This window comes from Podarcis filfolensis (genome assembly GCF_964270895.1).
Source record: "Podarcis filfolensis genome assembly, chromosome: 10".
Classification (NCBI taxonomy): Eukaryota; Metazoa; Chordata; class Lepidosauria; order Squamata; family Lacertidae; genus Podarcis; species Podarcis filfolensis.
In genome coordinates, this window is record NC_139612.1 from 36,049,976 (window position 1) to 36,070,305 (window position 20,330).

Sequence of the window (20,330 nt, forward strand, 5' to 3'; positions counted from 1 at the left end):
TTTATTAAATACTAAATGGTTATAATACACTCTAGAATATAACTCTACTTGCTCCAATTATATAGAAGGTACTTCCTGCTTTCTTTGCACTACCGTCCGATTCCATCAGATTGTAAATGTGATCCTATTCCATGCTTTAAATATTGCAGCACAAGCCTCAGGACAAACACATAAGCCCACTTTTCTGAGTGGGGGGGGGACCAAATTAATAGGTGTTCTTTGTCAAGTGCTACCAAACATTGCCAAACAGGCTTCACATTTACCAGCAGCATATTTTGCCTGCCTTATTTTGTGATGGCACTGTATAACCACTGACTACAATGCACAGGAAGAGACTGGTCTCTACAGGTGGCTAAAGAATATCAGGTTCCATTTGTTTGGGCAAGGTGAAGTTCAAAGACAATAGGTAGGAAGAGGAAGGAATCCTAAGGCGTACTGCAAAGTTTCAAACTGCCACCCTTTCATCTACATGGCTCAAGAAATGGCACATGTGCTTTTTAAGGATTCCACTGCTGCCTGGGGTTAAGACAGAACGTAGTAAGAAATGATCAAAGTCCAGCTGTTACTGCCATCCAGACACGCCTTAAGTCACACGATTTGTGAACACAAATAGCAGTGCCCAAATACCATTTTCCTGGGCCTAGGTTTTTTTTTAAGAAAATCGTTATAATGTCCTTGACTTCCCTATGAAGGGTCTTATCTTGGGGTTTTTTTAAAAAAGAGAGAATTGTGTCCTTTAGCTGATTTAAATTCCTATATTCAAGCTCCGTGTGTTGCTGGCTTCCTGATCTGCAACTTGTAGTAAAGCATAGCAGAATGATATGTATGCACAACAATTATTACTGAGTTATGAACTCTGTTTAGACCAGGCACCCCCAAACTTGGCCCTCCAGCTGTTTGGGGACTACAACTCCCATAATCTCTGACGACTGGTCCTGTTAGCTAGGGATGATAGGAGTTGTAGTCCCAAAACAGCTGGAGGGCCGAGTTTGGGGCTCCCTGGTTTAGACACTGTTCCCTATCCCTAGGATCTACTGTCAGTTCCTCTCTGCTTTCTGGAGCCCAGAGGTCTGTCTCATTTACTCGTATATGTTCTGAGTTCTGCAAGTCCTGCCACCACTATTGGTTCTCAATATCCCCTGGATCTCATTGTCCCCAATTTATTATCCAGCTTGTCTTTCCCTCCCTGCCGCCAGTCATACAGGCTCCTCCTACCTGGGAGTAGAAAATGCCACCAGGAAGTAAGGCTGTCTGGGACTTGGAGGGCACGCACCTCCATTTCTCTCCAATCCAAGTCCCAAGAGTTTTCTGTGTAAGGGCAATTGTCCCCACCTACCCACCCCGCTTCAAGGCCTGGGCCAACAGCTCACTGCTCAGAATGCTGCTTCTTCTGTTCCATCACTGGTTGGTTCCAGTTTATCTTGAGATCTGTACACCCATATAAATAAAGGGAAACATTCCCCCCCTCCAGCCCCTTGTAGCCCATGCTGGACACCTCTAGACACTCAGACATGGTTTAAATACACTCAGTCCTTTCCTTCCCACCATAGTATGTTTGTTTTGGGACCAGAGTGCATGAGGAACACAGGACAACAGGGCTCTTAGACCTTTAAGGGGGATGTAGAAGAAGCATTTTCCAGCATAGCATTTGTCCTGTTGGAATGGCTGCATCTGGATTCACTGATGCTCCCTCTTCTAGACACCTGTGAAAGCAGGTATTTCACCGGACCCCTGGGACCACCGCCCTTGCCCATCAGCTGTGTAATGGAAAGCAGCAGAGAGAGGGGAGGGGAGGGTTTTGATACTGTGCAACTTGATGTCTGATGCAATTGCAATGCTGCAAGATCAAAGCAAGGGGGTAGAAATAGCTCAGCAAAGAGACTTGTGTTCCTTGCTGTATGCAAGAAGTCCCTTTACATTTTGCAACTGCTTGCATGTGGTTTGCAACTGCATCTTAAAGACTGTAGCTTTGAGGCTCTGATATAAATAGTATCAGGGAGCTTTTAAAAAAAAGTCAGTGGAAAAGCTGGAAGGTGAAGCTTGAGCAGAGTTGCCGAGAATTGAATACATGCCTCTATTTCCATGGGAAATATATTTGCAATCTCGCCTGTGACACTGTGTGCAGTAGTGGCAGGCAATGGGCAGTGGGGCTGCATTGCTCTCCAAGCTTCCCAGTATGGTTTTCTGTGGGGTGGGCATGCATTGGCATGGCTTTGATGTTAGGCTACCCTATGCCTGATTTGGCTCAGATAAAGAGCATCCTTTCCCTTAGACTAATTTACCAGGTACGTTCTATTAATTGGCATAAGTTTTTATTACTTTTATGTTTGTATTGCATTGATATTAGATTGTACACTGTCCCTGAATCAATCAATAGATACATTCTATTCCTTCCTCAAATAGATACATTCATGTTGTTTCCTGTCTTGCAGCAATTAAGTTTAAAGTAAACTTTGAAATCGTCATCGTCATCTAAATGCAGCAAACCTGTTAAGTAGAAGAGATCCAATGTGCAGAGTACATGTGCAGGGCAGCCCCATTCTATCTGTAAGGTCTTGCCATTCATTTCAGAGGTAAGGGTAGCATCGTGCCTACAAAGGGATGCATTGACATGCTTTCCTTTCCTTGAGAAAGACTGCTTAAAGTGCATCGTGGTTCCATCTGCACACTGGAGCACATATAAAGCTCTGGATCAAGGCATACGACTTTCTGATGGAACCAGAGGCAATTTGCACATCCAAGGGCTCAATTTCCTTCTTATTGAACCTATATATATATAACTAGGCACACTAAGTGTCAGTGCTTAAGTCCAATAGTTAAACCATACAAAAAGTGCTTTGTAGCTTCTTACACTGGATCTTTAAGGAACTCATATATTATCCATTGAGATTATGCGCTGCAAACGCAATGTTTATGAGTTAAAATGACCGGGAATGTATGGACACCCAACGTACCTGGGGCAGTGCAGAGTTGAGCTGCCGCTGGAGAGCATCTCTATCGTAGATGACATCCTGGAGTCGTTGCTGGGCCAGAGAAAGGCTTTCCTGCGTCTCTCGAAGTGTGTCCAAGAGACGGTCCCTCTCATCTAGCATATTCACCATAAGCTGCTCAAAGTGAGAATCCGAGTCCGAGCCACTGCTCTGGGACCCCCTTTGGCTCATCGGGGTGTCCTCGTTTATCGTGGGCATCACTTCACACATCATTTCTGAAAGCAAAAAACAAATGGTGGGAGGGATGAAAAATAATCCTCTAAGTACTAATAGCTTCTAGGAAGCTATTATATATAATAAAGTCAATCATTTCAAGATTGACTCCCTTCCTGGCAGTAAAATAAATAAATAAATAAATAATAATAATAATAATAATAATAATAATAATAATAATAATAATAATAGATTTAGTCATTGAATTATTATAATCATTTATTATTAATAAAATTGTTAATTATTAATAACAATTAATAATTCACAGTTCTGGAAGTGTTCCTCTTTCAGGAGAGGGATACGTTTAAAGTCTCACCAGCAGATTGACACAGACAGTGTCCTTTGAAAACATGTCAAAGATTTCATTTTCTAAGTTCGTTTCTTTTATCTGACCTTTATCCACCCACTCACTCTCCTGCGTGCCATCTTCTGACTGTTTGTAGTGGTGCCCATGGCTACTATTAATTGCCAAAGATAGTACTTCCCAACACTTTCCTATAGCAGAGCTCAACTTCAACGCTGGACTCAGCAGAAAGTCAACATTAAAAATGTCATAACGCTCTACCCTTCTTGGCAGCCTAGGTTGGAGTCAGGCCTTCACTTAGGTGATCTCTTAGATTAGAAAGCTAATTGCCCTTCACATAATTCCTTCCTCAAAATGAGGAGGACAGAAATGCATTTCTACAAAGCTAATTTGTTCCAAGATTGTTGCAGTCTAGCCTAAGGGTAGCTTTTGGAAAATCAATTAATGTCACAATTATCATAACCTATCTTAAGGTGCCTGGTGCTGTGCAACACAAGGTAATTTCACAAATCCAATATGCTGTTGGATATTTCTCAATAAACATTTATGGCCAACATCTTAGAAATTCTATGCTAGTTCAGAAGGTTATTAACCTTAAAACATCAGGAAATGAAAATGAACAGAATCACTGTGTATTAGCTAAAATTATTAACTAATATGCCGTCCATATATTACAACTGTAGCATCAAACCATGACCATTCTATTTTGCCTTTGATCTCAAGTGATTCTGCCATTCTAGCCCATGCTATTGGCTCCCATTCTTGTTCTTTTCCTAGATGCTCTACTCTTCTTGTGTGTTAAGATTCTGAGTGGCTTATATTGGTGTTTTATCTCTGCTTTTGGACTGGATTCCTTTTATAAAGTACTTGAAGGACTGAGTGGGAAAGTGAGCCATACCAATAAACACGGCTCAGTTATTTACAACTGGGATAGATACACACAAATTTTGAAGCATCAGACAGCACTTCAGACAAGTTTGCTGTTTACACCTTAACGCCACGTAGCCTCAGCCAGAATACCTGAGATCACATAGCACACTTCAGTCTCCAAACCCTATAACTGCCACCTTAGCCACAGCACCCTTTTAACTGTATCAGGGCAGCCAAAGAAAGCAGAAGCCAAAAGTTCTTCCTCAAGACTTTGGTACCTTTGTTTTGTTAATCATATGCATTGACTGAACCGTATTGTTGCCTCTGTGTATTGATGGAAAACAGCATATAACTTCCAATGCGACATAAAAATGTTCTCCTGAAATAAGAACTCTAGGAAGGCTATTTAAGCTGCCTCAATGTGTCAGCTGTACATTGCTCACTTTGTTTGGCTATATTTATATAGCCCCCCCCCCCACACACACACACGACACACGTTCCCTGGGCTGCGCAATGAACATTAAAAGGGTAAAATATATCAAAACAATAAATAGCAATAGAAAAATATGAGGGTAGGCAGAGTGATTGCTATTGTTCCTTCTGCCTAGAACTCTCCCTGACAGCTGGGAACTGTTAGTAGGCTTGCTACAGTGACAAATTGCTACCTGTTGATTGCTGCTGTTACTGTGTGCTTGTTACACGAGATGCCTGTGAGCAAAATCGCCATTGGTGGGTAGCTGCATCTTTTTGCTATAAAAGAGATTGCCACTGTTGTTGCATTTGTTACTCTTATGATGTTTCCCACGTGTGGGTAAGTCACTGCTGGCTGGGTGCGGGTACCAGAAAGCTAACATGGGAGCAAACAGAGACTCAGAAGCAGACATCCTAGGTGCACCATACAATTGGGATGCTCAGGACACATAATGAGCAAGGCACCTAGAAGTAGTTGTATTTAATTTGGTTACACCAGAGGTTTAAGACCTGATAGTTCAAGGTTACAATTAAATGGGTTCTGAGCTGGACAAGGGTGAAGTAGGAGGCAGTGGATGAAAGCATGATCCATGAACGTATATTTCTACCCCTAGTGCATTGTCTTGTCTTTTCTTTTTTTCACCTTTTCTTTGCCACTAATGAGTAACTTTCCAGATTTTTCACCATGGTTGCAATCCCACAAGAAACACGTAATTGCTCTCTTCTCAAAGCACAGCAATCTAGCAAGGGAAACAAAACGCAGTGCCGTAGACCCAAATGGTAGAGCTCTCCAAGGACCCAACAGCACACTTAAGGCAAACCGCCATTGATATTAATGAACATTAGGGCCAATTTCAATGCAACAAGGTCAGACCAAAAAGCTTATTCTTCCAGCAAAGGAACACCCGGAATTAGGGGAACCTGTAAGCAACAACTAATGTTACATTTTGCAGTGCTCCTATTCAATGTTGCAATCAGCTGTAGGATACTGGATTTCCCTTTCCTCCAGATTTTCATTCTTTTCCCCTGCTCAACAGACACTCAATATTCTATGGCCACTGAGCGTGCTCAGTCCTTACTGGACTGCTTTTGGAGGGGAGATCTTGCCCTTTCAATCCCACCCCCTCGTCATTTTTGCTGCTTCTGCAAACCTGCATGCCAATATCAGCAACTCTGCTTTCACTACACAGCTGTCATAATGCAGCACCTGAATTTGCTATCGGTCTCAAGCAGGGCAACAACATTTTGCACCAAATATATGCATTAACCCAGGACTGTGGGAAAAACCCAGCATCAAAGACATGAATCTATGGTCCAGCTTGGGTCTTACATCATGGCTTTTTAACAAAAGTTTTGGACATTTGAAAGTGCAATAGGTCTGCAGGCAAGTCAACAGAGTAGGAGGTTTCTGCATACAGCTGAGTGTTTGATTTGTCCTGTGAGGATGCCTAAGGGGTCAATTAAGCAGAAAGACTGGCCTCTGCTGCAAACTGAAAGGTATGGGAATTTTGACTGGAAATCCAAATAAAGGTTACTTGCAATATTAAAATCTGACTATACTGCAGGGTTGTTGTGTACTATGCCAGTGGCAGCTGGCAACATTTTGACTTGGTAGAGCTGCAGTTCTTAACCTTGCTGTTTTTCTTATAACAGGGTTTGTTTAGGAAAGTGTGCTGAGTGCTACTGTCTCCTCACTATAAAGCATCAATTATTCTCTGCACAGCTATGGAGTTGAGAATAGCTTGCATTGTAAGAGGGCCCCTATGATTTTCAGGCAAGATTGACTCCATACGTCTTATTTAGAAATTATTTCATACCACATGACATAAGATTTTGAATTCACATATTCATCACTACACCTGCACATCCATTGCCAAAAAGTAAACAAACTCAAACTTTTTTAAAATGTAAAAAGCATGTGCTACAAGTTGCATCCTGTTTTTTTTCTCTCTCCCCCCAATCAATTTAACTTTTCATTATACAAAACACTTCTTTCCTCTAAATTAAAAGTACAGAACAAAATGCTCCGACCAACAGATGAGAGATTATTGCTTCATTTGAACCAAGGCACACCAGAACATACTTGCAATGCATGGCTTTGTAATAATCTCTGGTCATGTGCAGAGTTCACCACACCGGAGTAATTTTAATCAGCCTCTTACACTGAGATTAGGAATCATATTGTCCAGGTTTGGGGAAAGATGGGTAGTCAGTCAATGTGATATGCAAACAGTCATAGAGACCAAACTTCTCATTTTAGAAACTGACAGATAAAGTCACAAAAAACACCCAATATAGAAATAATAGCAAGAGCATTTCCCTCCATTACTCCATATTCATGAGATTCGGAATTAGGAAGGGGCTTGTTGGAAGCAGATCTGCACACCAGTTCTGGAAATACTCTGGAAAATACTTGCATTTGGCTTAGATCAGTTTGCCCTGCTCTGCTCTATCCAGCAGCAGCTGCTGCAGTTTTTAATGTGTGTATGCAGGGAAATTGTTAATACAGAGTTTGCTGCAGCACATGCAAAATATGTCCATAATTTCTCCTTCCAATTCAATTCATAAAAAATGAATGCAAAAAAAAGTTTTAAAAAGTATATATATATATATATATATATATATATATATATATATATATATAGTATAAAAATATAAACAGAAAGAGACTCACACTGTGACCACTGTTATTTGCTTCCCTCTCTTGCAAGGAAGGTCACGAAACAAATACTAAAGAAAACAAAAATGTCCTTCAAAGTAGGAAACACTCCCTGTTGCTTCTCTGGTTAACAGAACATGCTAAAAGATATGAGGAGATCTAGCCTTCAAGGAACAAGCTCTGAGCATGCTCACAAGCAATGCATGATTTGATAGGGCTGGAACACCCTCAGTCCTCCCCACTCAATGCAGATTGCCTTGATAACAACAGAAAGAAGGGGAAACGGAAAAGCTGGTAGTCCTCCAAGAGACACATGGAAGGGACGTCTTTACCAGAGTATACTTTTGGATTAGGACTGTCAGAGTGATGCAGAGAGCTGATTAGCCAGAAAACAGAAAATGGTCAGAAATGTTTCCAGAGCTTCTCTTGAGTTCAAACGGATGCGTGTGAAACAGGAAAGTGTGTGTCTTTGGGGGGTTTTGTTTGGTGGGGGCGGTGAGTTAAAAACGTGCTTAACATTCTCCTTGTGCTGTGTCCCAGTAGTGCAGCCCCACCTGCAATGTGGGTATGAAAGCAGTGGATAGCAGGGTAGGATTTTTCTACTTTCTCAGCTCAAGTTCAACACCTCTCCTGCAATACAGGTGACAGCAAGATTGTTGCACATGTTTTCTCTCACTCACACATCCTTCCAGGCCACAATAAAGGCAATAAAGTGCACTTGCTTTTGAATGTGCATTAGCATTCATTTCAAAAGTCTCACACCAAGTAAAAACAGAGTTAGAAAGAGCTGGAACGCTTTTTCCTTTGCTGCTGATAGCTTTTGAGGGCACTTGTGGGGAGGGCCTGCTAGTACACCACCCCACCTTGATTAAAATCTTGATTTCTGTGGACAGCTCTCTTCCCCCATCCCTGGGGACATGACCTATCCAGAGAATGAGGTAGTTTGCTCTACTTTTTTATATTCATGTGTTGTTTCTTCTCTCTTCTTTCTCCAGTCGGTTCTATGTGTGCTGTATGCTGATTCTTGTTGCGCGTGAATAAAACCTATAGTCTTCTTCACCCCAAAGTGTGCTCATTGCCTCCAAATCACAAAGAACAGCTGCCCTTTGGAGGAGCAGTGGGCTTTCTTCCCCCTCCCCCCAAGATGCTTTGTACTTCTGCAAATACAGTGGTACCTCGGGTTACATACGCTTCAGGTTACAGACTCCGCTAACCCAGAAATAGTACCTTCAGGTTAAGAACTTTGCTTCAGGATGAGAACAGAAATTGCACAGCAGCAGCAGGAGGCCCCATTAGCTAAAGTGGTGCTTCAGGTTAAGAACAGTTTCAGGTTAAGAACAGACCTCCGGAACGAATTAAGTACTTAACCCGAGGTACCACTGTATCAGGGTTCCACTGAGTCTGCTAATAGCTGCCTTATGTGCTTGAGTGCTGATGTTCTGGCTACATAAGCACAGGCACTCTCCTCTAAAGATATTTAAATGGAATTTAAAATATTATAAGAAATGAATGATTAAGCAGAGACTAGATGGCAACCTAGCAGAGCTGCCATAGCAGCCGATTTCCTGCACCGTCAGGGAGTTTGCTCTAAGATCTTAGAGATCTCGTCCAACTCCATTGTTTAAATTAATCACAATAGTGGAGTTTCTCCTAAAAGTCACTTTTAAATGAGAAAGAAAGAGGAATTAAAAACAACAACACTGTTTAACCCCAAGAGTGTTCATAAATCAATTACAACCTGACTCTATTAAAATGCATAGGACTTTTGCTATTTACATCTATGGGAAAGGGATTGTGCACTGCAGTTTTAAAATTACTCCTGTAATTTGAGGTTGTTATGCCTTAGCAATGATATATCTGAATTAAGTAGAAAAAAAGAGATTATTTAGTGACTGTCGACATCTTTCTGGAAAAAATATATATACTAAGATAGATCTTCACATTAAGCTTAACTGTGGAAGGTTCAGATGTTTAGTAAAAATGAGGGAGGGAGGGAGGGAGGGAATCTATCCAATAATATACCATGTGTGCCCTTTCTTCTACAGCAGGCTTTCACCAACCATACTCTTATTAACTGCTGATCTTTGGATTCATTAAAATGTTCTGATGAGGTAATTGATTAACAAACTTACATCGAAGCTCACAAGCCTATCAAGTGCCTTCACCTTACAAGACGGCTTGAAAGGACAGCAAGACAGAGATAATGAAGCACAAGGCTCTGTGGTTATTGGTCTGAAATTCTTTTAATGCCACTGTTTGTTCTTTATTGCAGAACAAATAAACAAATGAGATTGGGGTTTCCCCCCCAGAGATGTATTTTCTCCTAGCAAATAGAATTACAAAATAAGTCAGTAAGAAACTCAGTCTGATATAGCATGAGAAAGGTACAGAGTGACAATCTGAGTTGGGCACTAATAGAGGAATTCACAACTTTTCATATTAACATGAGCATCTAATTCCACTTCAGCTAATCTTGATTGACTGCACATCTCATGGAATTAATGTTTCGTCTGCAATGCCCAGCTCTTGGAGATCCTGTAATTCATTGTTTGGGGATGCAAAGCTTAGTAAATAAAGAATCCTAGATCAAGCTTAAAACTTGGATTTTGTGAGTAAATTTCTTTGAACTTTTTTTACACTGCAAAAATTGTTTAATGGTGAATTCAAATATGAATTCTTTTCCGTGATCTCTTTGGGTTTGCATGCATCAGTTCTGTCAATAAAGAATATTGCATTTCCAGAAGTAACGAGATTCCTATAAGGGGCAATAACCAAAAGTTAACGTAGACCCTTTGGCAAACTTTCAGCTGGACAATATCAACCATTATAATATCCTATAATAGCGAACTCCTTCTCTCTGAAGTGGTGCACACACTCTCATATACTCTGCATCTAGTGTGCTCCTGGTTTGCTACAATCCCTATCTACCCTGCTGTTTCTTATGAAATACTGCATTTTGCTGCGTTTTCCCCAAACCTGCTTCAATTCAAATTGAGAAAAAGGAGGACTCAGCTGCATTTTAAATCACTGATCGGTAACCCAGCCTGAACGTTCATCCTTCTTTAGCAAAAATGGCACCACTCCCACACAATAATTCCTCTTATCAGGAGGCTTGGGGGAAACCCCATGATATATAAAAAAAGAGGAAGACAAGTTTTTGTGGTGAGAGGAGAAACTAGAATACATCCCAATCAGGACTGAGCATGCTCAATGACCACAGAACACTTGGGTAGGAAAAGATAGCTCAGTTGGTACAGCATGAGACAATCTCAGAGTTGTGGGTGGGGCAAAAGACTTCTGCCTTGCAGGGGGTTGGACTAGATGACCCCCTGTACCCCTTTCCTTCTCTTCCATTCTGTGAATCTGTGGGAGGGGAATGGCATATCCTGGGAAAGGGCACAGTTGTCTATCTGGAACAAGAAAACTCCAACATTTCTTGGATAACATATCCATCACTGGTCCATGTGACTCCAACATCTCAGCAGAGGTCATTCCCAAGCCAGAAATCTTTAACTTTAAATATTTAACTGGAAATATCAGGGATGGAACTGGGGACCTTTTGCAATCAGAACATGTGCTCTGCTACTGAGCCTGCCCCAGGATATGGTTTCACAATACAGTACTAGTACTAACAGAAAGTACCATTTGAGATGACTGCTTTTCTATAAAAGCAATTTTTATCAATGTGTTTTACATTATTGTACAAAGTGCTATAGGTAGTATTCAATGCTAGTCCTGCTCAGAGTAGACCCACTGAAGTTAATAACCCTTTGTCAGTCATGTGTATTAATTTCATTGGGCTACTCTGGTACACAAAGCTCACATAGTGCAAACTGCAACACATCAGCTAGAGCAGTTGGTAAAGTAAATTAACCATTAAGTCCTGTGATGAGATTTACTATTCCAAGATGCATGGGAAATTAAAACAACTTGCATAATTCAAAGTTACCAGAAGGAAGCAATTATATAATGGTATATATCCACTTCACCCCAAACAACAGACCATTACAGACTGCAACTTTGGGGCTTTCTGGTGTGCAAAAGGCAACCTGTATCAATCCTTAATTTGATCAAAATTTATCTTTATTCTGAATCACTACCATGGAGAGGATGGTGTGTGTGTGTGTGTGTGGGTGGGTGTGTGTGTGTGTGGGTGTGTGGGTGTGTGTGTGAAACCTCTGCAAACAGCACAGCAAGTCAATCCTAGTTCTTTCATTTTGACCCCACCCACCAGCTTCTCTCTACCTCTTGATATCAAATGCCCCAGGTGGAAAAAAAAGCTCAGAAACCAGAAGAGTAATATTCACTCCGCTCCACAGGTCAGTCACGTTTGTTCCCTGGCACATGTTCATTGCCATTCTTCCTTTTTTAATTGTAGGGATGTGAGAGGAGCAATTTGTGAGCACAACTGACTGCTCAACAAAGGCTCCCTTCTTATCACACTACCGTTCAGCTATAGTTCACCTTGAAGGCTTCCAGTTTCAAAGGATCAGGGTGTGGGAGGGGTGTGGTTTCTTCTATATTCCGAAGATGGTACTATAAGGTGACTTTCCCCCTGTTCTTGCTAAACCCTTCCCTTGGGAGCCCTGCGTGCAATTTCATTTCTCCATTCAGGGAAGCCAAGTCTTTAATTGCACGAGCTACTTTGCCCCTTCGGCTACATCCGCGCCATCCCCCTTTGCTCTGTGCCTGCCGTGACATCATCAGCAGGAACTCACCCTGCCCTTCGGATACTACTTCACCCAACCATATTTACAGCACCTCCAAAGAGACGCCGCCGCCGCTGCTCTTGCAGCGACCAGCAATTCCTGCGATTTTCTTCTCCCTCTCCGCCCCCCCCCCCACCTTCCCCTTTCCAGATGCTGTCAGCTACACCTCACTTCACCCACGGAGAGCAATTCCTGGAGGAAAATCCGTGCCATTGTCTGACTTGTACACTGCATGCATCTTTCTCCTCCTAGTTAACTCCTTCCCTCCCGCGCTGCTTCAGCTGAACTGTGAGATCACCTTTGAAAAATTAAAAGAAGAAGAAGAACGTAGAGGGTTGGAAAAAGAGAGAGGGAGAGAGATCCTTTCCACTTAACCGCACCCCCCACCCTCCACCAGCAAGTCTTGGTATTAAGAGCCAAGTCTTGCAGCTGCAACATCTGCCACCCAGAAACCCAGCCCATCCTTTAAGGGAATAAAATAGCCTTAAGAAGTTGACTTCATTGAAAGACTCGCATTTCCATTTCCAGGGAGAATCTTTAAAAGGCAGCAGCCCCGGCTGATTCCCCACCACCTCCCTTTCCCTTTGCAAGGGGATGTGCGGGGCAGGGGGGGCGTTTGAGATCTGCCTTTGCCCTCTGGCTTTCCAACATACCTAAAGCTTGGTCTTCTCCGCGCGTCTCTCGGGAATCGGTGGTCCTCGCCCTGGCTCCGCTGGGCGCTCACACACAGCCGGCCGCCGCCGCCGCCCCTCCACTCGCCTCCCGGGCAAGGCTGCCAGGACCAACGCCGCCGCCGCCGCCGCTCCTGCTCAGGGAAGGCAGCCCCAGCGCAGCCCGCCACCCGCTTCGGCCGCCAGCAGGAGCGGCTCGGCGGCACCTCAGCATTTTCCTCCGCCTGTCACTTCGTCGGCAGCCGAAAGGGGGAAACATCCATGGGGAAAAAATGGCATATTACAATTTTTTTGCTTTGAGGAGCTAGAGCGCGGTTGAGACCATTGTTAGGAGGAGGAGAGGGGGGAGAGGCGGCTCTTAAAGCTCCAGCAGCCCTTTTTTTCCTCTCCCCCCCCCCATCCCTGGCTGGGAAAGTCAGCGGATTAAGGGGGGGGGAGAGAAAGAAAGCAGGGATTTTGCTTTTCTTGGAATTAAACTTTGCGGAGTGACAGCTGGAATGGCCTGCGCTAAATATATATATATTACAATGGCTGGAAAATCGGGCAAGCTGCGTTCCTTACCCGCGCAGCGCAATCCTATGTATGGATTTTGCACCTTGTTCGGTGGCGTTTAGTAAGAGGTAAAGGAAAAAGAGGAGGGATCCGGTGCCTTTCTCTCAGAATTAGCACCGCAGTCCCATGCATGCCTACTCGGAGGTAAGCCCTGATGAGATCACTGCCAAGTAAGCGGAGTATAGGATTGCAACCCCTAAACCTCCGCGCAGTTGTTGCAGGTTTCGTTAACTAAGGACTGCAACCGATGAGCGTTCGCGCCGCATCGTTACCAGAAATCAACTCTGATGATGAACAGGTGCATGCATTCATTGAGGAATAACCGTCCCCCCCCCCTTCCCTAATTCACTACTATTTCAGGAAATCCATATCGGCAGTCGGCAAGAGAGCCACATATTGCAGTTCCATATTTCCCTACATCATGTAACACACACACACACACATCCTGCCTTTCTTTCGCCCTCAAGGGATACACACAGTTCTCAGGCATGGAACAAAGCGGTGTTGGCAACCTGGCGCCCTCCGAGCCTTCTGGACTACAACAGTTCCCCCCTCCTCACCTTTTTCTCCAAGGTGGCTCACACTATCCTCCCCCTTCTTATTTAATCCCAACAACGACAACCCCGTGAGGCAGGTTAGGCTGAGAGGCAGTGACTGGCCCAGCCTCATGGCGAGTGGGGGATTCGAACCCTGATCTCCCAGGTCGCCGTCTGACACTCTAACCACTATACCACTCTGCCTCAGTCCCTGGTATCTCCAGGTGGGGCTGGGAATCTCCCCAGTTTGCCCGCCTGCGGTGCTCAGTGCCGGATTTACATATAAACTAAACAAGCTATAGCTTAGGGCCCCACTCTCTTGGGGCCCCCAAAAAAATTAAAGGAAAAAAACCCTGGATGTGCATTTCTAAAATATAAGATAAAAAACCAAGTAAAATAAAACCTACCTACAGCAGCAGTGTTTGGTGTTGTGTAGGCTCCTATGATGTAATGGGCCCCGCCTGCTAGCCTGCTCCCTAAAATATCACTGGTTTGCTCATTTCTATATCAATTACTTTGATAAAATACATAGTGTTTTATGTGCAAATGGCTTTAGATACCTATTAGGTCAATATATTACCATATAGCATATATTCAACACAAAAAACAGCGACAATTTGTTGTTGACCAAGAACAGCTGGACATATAAAGGGTCCCATTACCCTCAGTAGCTTAGGGCCTCATCAAACCTAAATCCGGCCCTGGAGGTGATGCTGCCAGTCTGTGTAGCCAACACTGAAGTAGATGGACCAATGGTCTGGCTCAGTTTAAGGTATCTTGCTTTGTTCCTATTCCTTGCTTTAGCTAATCCCCCCTCCCCTGTTATTTTCATACATCTCTATAATTATCACTGCGTGGATAATTTATCTCCAAGAGGCTATTACAACGACAGGGCCACCGGGTTGATCTAATCCGAGGAGCCAAAGGGGGTCTTCCCTCCTTTCCCTCCCTTCCCAGTAATCTTCGGAGAGTCGCTGCTATCAGTTATATCATCTGACAAGGAGAGGGAGATCTGCTGGGAAGCCGCCCCGGAATGCCTGCGAGAGGAGCGAAGCAAGAGATCAGTTCACTGACTGACTCGGGAGTTTGCGGAACGTGGGAATCCGGGGAGCGGAAGGCGTGTACGGTACGCAATCGCTCCCTTTTTCAGGGCTTGGGGTTTCCCCTGGAAGCTGCTGCAGTGGTTTCCACCAGTCTTTAAATAAATTCTGAAGTAATCACGTCGGCTTCTCTCTCTACCTCACGCACGCAGCCAGTTCCCCAGATGCTGCCGCGGCGTTTTCACAGCTCGGATGCTCCGCCACCCGCCCCCTCCCTCCCCAAGGACGGCCGGTTGTTAGGAGAGGGAGAGATGGCAAGGCAAGAAGGAGCGGCGGCTAAGTAGCCCGCGACAACACTTTCCCCGCTTTTGGAAAAAACCATACAAAATAAGGCTTTTTTTTGTTCTGTCTTCACTTTAGGGCACGGGTTTCTCCTTCATGCAGATGGGGCTGGAGCAAACGAGAGCTCAAGGACGTGTAAGCCGGCAGGGAGTCCTGCAGAAGTCCTGTTGCCAAATAAAATCAGCTAAAAATGCAATCCTATACTACATACGTCAGTAAGTCTCACTTCCGTCAGGTGGACATAGCAGTGAAGTGTAGGCAGTTTGGGGGGTGCCAAACAGGGTGTTTGACCCAGGTGAAATAAAGCCTAGTTTCATCCCTGGTGTAGGCTGGTTAAAGTAAAGGTAAAGGGGCCCCTGGCCATTAGGTCCAGTCGTGACCAACTCTGGGGTTGCGGCGCTCATCTCACTTTATTGGCCGAGCGAGCTGGCATACAGTTTCCGGGTCATGTGGCCAGCATGACTAAGCCGCTTCTGGCGAACCAGAGCAGCGCACGGAAACACCGTTTACCTTCCCACTGGAGTGGTACCTATTTATCTACTTGCACTTTGACGTGCTTTGAACTGTTAGGTTGGCAGGAGCAGGGACCGAGCAATGGGAGCTCACCCCGTCGCGGGGATTTGAACCACCAACCTTCTGATCAGCAAGTCCTAGGCTCTGTGGTTTAACCCACAGCGCCACCCGCGTACCTATTACTCAGAAGTAAATCCTACTGAATTGCATGGGAGTTGTGTGCCTAACTAAGGGTGCAAAGAATTGCAGCCTCTTCCTGCTCACCCACCACAGGCAGGTATGTTGGGACCACCAATGTCCACACCACCCGCTTTAAAGCACATTTAACACACATTTCAAGCACATGGTTTCCCCTCTGTCATGGGAACTGTAGCTTAAGGGTGCTGGGAAGTGAAACTCTGGGGTGTGTGAGTGGGTAAACTACAGTTTCTAGGATTATTTTGGAGAAGCCCAAGGTTTTAAATGCATGTGACTTTTGCTTCATCTTTTTCCATGTTCTGAGCCACTTATGGTAGAATTCAAAGAAGCATTCAAGCCTAGGTGCTTCCATTCACATATGTACACAGGTACTAGATTCATAAGAGCATTAACAACTTTTGAGTGGTGGACAGTCAGGATGCTTCATAGAAGCCTACAGATAGCGCTTAAAGGCTCTCCCTTGTTTTTTGTCCACAGATTAAATATTCACATGTAGAGGTCTTCCCGTTAGCCCAAAAATGGAAATCGAGCAAGGTCCCATCTAAAAAAGAACGGCAACTTAAGCTGATGGAATATGTGCAGCTTGCAGACTTAACATATAGAATAAGAGAAGGGAGAAGAACATATGTTTAGAGAAGATGGGAAAATGTTTATTGAATATATGGGGGAAATGTGTTCACTTGAAAACATTGGCAGCATTAAGATAAATTCAACAGTGTAAATTAGTTTTGATGGGTGTAATAAGGGAATACTGAATGGTTTGGTTTATGTAAAATATGCTGGGATGTATGGCATGCAAAATGTACCACGGAAAGAGAAGAAGGGAAATCATTGATAATTAAGTAAGTATTCAAAATTGTAAAACAGAAAATTTAATAAAAACTATATAGAGAGAGAAAGTTTTCCCTGTCCATTTCTATCCCTGCAGCAGCCAGCTGCTGAACTTCCAGACTGAGTATTTACACTCATGGGAATTAGCAAAGTTCTGTTATTATAGGTTGTGCTTTGGAGGAGTCATCTCATCATGTTTTATTGTAGTGTGGCATAGTATTGTAGATCAAGGGCCTGAAAGATCTGCAAGTGCTGTTATACACTTCTTAAGAAGACAGGTTGTTGAAAATTATACTTTGCCTCCTACACTTCCTCGGAGAAAGAGTGGCTGCTTAACCAGGGCTCCTGGGCAACCTCTCATCCAGCAACTGATCAGACTAAAAGTTCCCTCAGATACAGATACGGTATGTGAAAACGTTCAGGCTGTGCAACATACTTAATCATGCAGAGTTGTTCAGAAGCTTATAATCGCATGGGATGTAATTTCATCTCCTTTTGTGCACACCATCCATTTAAAGCTCATTGCATCCCCCAAAGTATCCTGTGGACTGTGGTTGGTTAAGGGTGCTGAGAACTGGAGCACTGTGAGGGGTACACTACAGTTCCAAGGGGATTATTCGGGGAAGTCATGTGTTTTAAATGTATGGTGTGGATTTGACCTAAGAATAAAGGGGAAGGATTATAGTTGCATGAGAAAGCTCATGCTCTGTGTAGAGAAGGTATAAGGATCAATCTCTGGCCTCTCTGCTTTTGGAGCTGATGGAATACCCTTTCTGGAGTGACCTACCTACTCTGGGGTCTTTAAGACACCAGGAAAAGACCACCCTGTCTCTCCCCCCACCGGCTTTTTTATGACTATCTGTTGGGTGCTTCCATTTCCCCCCACCACATTCCTCTTTGCTCTGTGTTGTGTGCTGGTTTTAATTTTATGCTGTTTGTTTTAAGTGGATTGCTTTTTTGTGTTTTATTGCTTATGGAAACCACCCAGAAAACTTGTTTGGGTAATAATAAAAGAACCAGGTGGGAAATGTTTTATCGGTATTTGCTTATGAATAGTCTATGCTCTATCATGCAAGCAACTTTGAGATCATTATTATTATTATTATTATTCAACGATCTATAAATCTTGTTGAATGGATGAAGAAAAGAAAAAATATCTCTGCCTGAGATCTTGGAGAGCTGCTGCCTGCCAGAGTGGAGTCAGGCAGCTTCCTGCTCAAACGCCTGATTCAATCAACTGCGGCCTTTAGCTTTATAATCCTAATCCCTTTACTGGTGGAAGTTTGTTCTGAAACCCATCACCACTTGCTTTCAAATAAATATAGTTAGAATTGGGCAGCCTGGTTCGGTAAGTCATTGGGAATAACAAACCAAAGCTGTAATAACATGTCATGTATAACCTTTATAATTACTTTTGTAATAACTCTGGAATTAGAGTAGCCTAACCGAAGAACTCTATTTCTTTTCTTTATTAAAAAGGCCATGTAAAGCAAGAGAGAAGATTCCCTGAAGTGAATAAATGATCTCCTGGTCTCTTCAAGCAATAAAATTTTTCTTTCCTCTAGTCGAATAAATATGGCCCAATGCCATAGTGTGTGTGGTTAAAAAAGGAAGGGTGGAATTTCGTTTGGCAGATGGAAGTGTGCATATATATGTGTACTGTTCTGCTGATGTATCATTTGAGCTACCTAGGCCTTTGATTTTGGGTGCTGGGCAGGGTTGAATTAGCCTACGCTGAGGCCTTAAGCTATATCAAGTATAAGAGGCCTCATGACATTATTCTAACAGACAGGACAATGAAAATTGAAATAATTAACTTTTACATTTGCATATATACCAGTACATAGGCATGGGTGCAACAAAAAACGAACGACCCAACTCAAAGTTGCATCTAGCAATAAGCCTATTTATATACGAAATACCTTTATATGAAAACACCCTTATGATCTGCTACTTAGCACGTATGAAAGCTTTTAAAGTTCAGCAACACGAGAGCAGTTAAACATAAAACTCATTACTTACAAAATGGAACAGCCAATACAATGTGCACTGCATGTGTCCTACATGTGACATAACATTTAACATAATTTTGTGATTAGTTTTTTTTTAGAGCAAAGTCATTGAAATTTAGGATTGTTTTCCCCTCTTGTATTTAGAGGCCCATTATAATCTGAGGCCATCATCTGTATACAGCCTACTTAGTTTGTGTGGAAATCCAGCACTGGGGCTGGGGAATTATGGCCAGCCAAAAAAACAGGAGTCCTGACCACAATCCCCTAAGTCCAATTTATTGATTCTATTATTTATCATATTTGTGCATTGCTGTATCTATTGTTTTCAATCCCACACATTTCCCAAATCAGCACATGGTATTTATGTGCATAATGTCTTGACTGTACACATGCAGAATTAGCCACACAAATGAGAACAAGCAGTTTAAGGAGCTGGAGTCTGCTCTCAAGATGGATGCAACGTGTTGTTAAAATGCACATCAAAGCCCCCTTTTAGTCCTGCGCATGCTGATCAGAGTCTTCTCCCTAAAACAAGGCTAGCCAATGCAGTGTCTGCAAAGATGTTGTGGGACAACAACTCCCATCAGCCCTACACAGCACGGATTATAGCCGGGGAAGATGGGAAATGTAGTTCAACAACATCTTGAAGGCACTAACCTGGGTATCTCTGCCCCCAAAAAACATGTCTGAACTGGCAGTTTTCCTGGGATGAAGAAAAGGCAACATTCAAGCTGAAGGATAGGAATCATTTTTCCTCTCTCCTTGACTCTACTTCTTTGATCTGAAGCATGGAGAGGAAAAGCAGTCTGTTAAATTAAGATGGACCACCTACCTACATTCTTTGCTATTAAGAATGAAAACACACGGACCACAGCCCAAACCAGTGTTAGGTGCACTTAAAGCCATTGCTTTCAATGAGCTTAAGTGTGCCTGTGTGCAGGATTGTGTTCATGGGCATCGAGCCATTCATACCGCTGCCAAATTTCATTAACGTGATTCCACAGAGGACAGCTGGGTGGAATGTCTGCTGCTTCTTCCATTCAACACTTTGCATCTTGAGCTCGTGTAGTCTTTTGCCGAAGAAGTGCTGCTATAATTCTGCATCAGTGCAGCTGCTGATTACTTAATCCAGCTTCATGCGCATGAACAAGCAGCAGCTTTGGAGAATGGTCTCAAAAACACAGGCATTTGGTCAGTCCTTTTCCCTTCTCCACCCTCCTCCTTTTGTCTTGGAAATGCTTGCACTAAAAATAGCAGGAAGTAAAGACAGAAACAGCTAGAGCTGTAAAGGCTGTGATCCTTTGCACAATCACTTGTGGACAGGGCTCCATAAAGTTAAAGGATAGGACTAAGCATGCTCAATGGACATGAAATGCTGATATGGCAGGCAGGGAGAATGGAAAAATGCAGAGTAAAGGA

The 20,330-nt window shown here is 43.3% G+C and overlaps 1 protein-coding gene across 6 annotated transcripts in view; it reads right to left on the reverse strand.

The window, feature by feature from the left end:
• The window catches only part of PPFIA2 (PTPRF interacting protein alpha 2), a 273,126-nt gene extending 259,996 nt beyond the window's left edge, over nt 1-13,130 (reverse strand). For 3 of the 6 annotated variants that reach the window (XM_083573302.1, XM_083573298.1, XM_083573295.1), the window contains exons 1-2: nt 12,870-13,129; nt 2,955-3,205 (exon numbers count right to left, since the gene is read on the reverse strand). In XM_083573302.1, coding sequence (XP_083429428.1) covers nt 2,955-3,203 — 249 coding nt within the window. In that variant the 5' untranslated portion in view covers nt 3,204-3,205; nt 12,870-13,129. Of the gene's footprint in view, nt 1-2,954; nt 3,206-12,869 lie in introns of all 6 variants that reach the window. The other 3 variants (XM_083573301.1, XM_083573300.1, XM_083573299.1) reach the window with 2 other exon arrangements.
• Nucleotides 13,131-20,330: the final 7,200 nt, after the last annotated feature.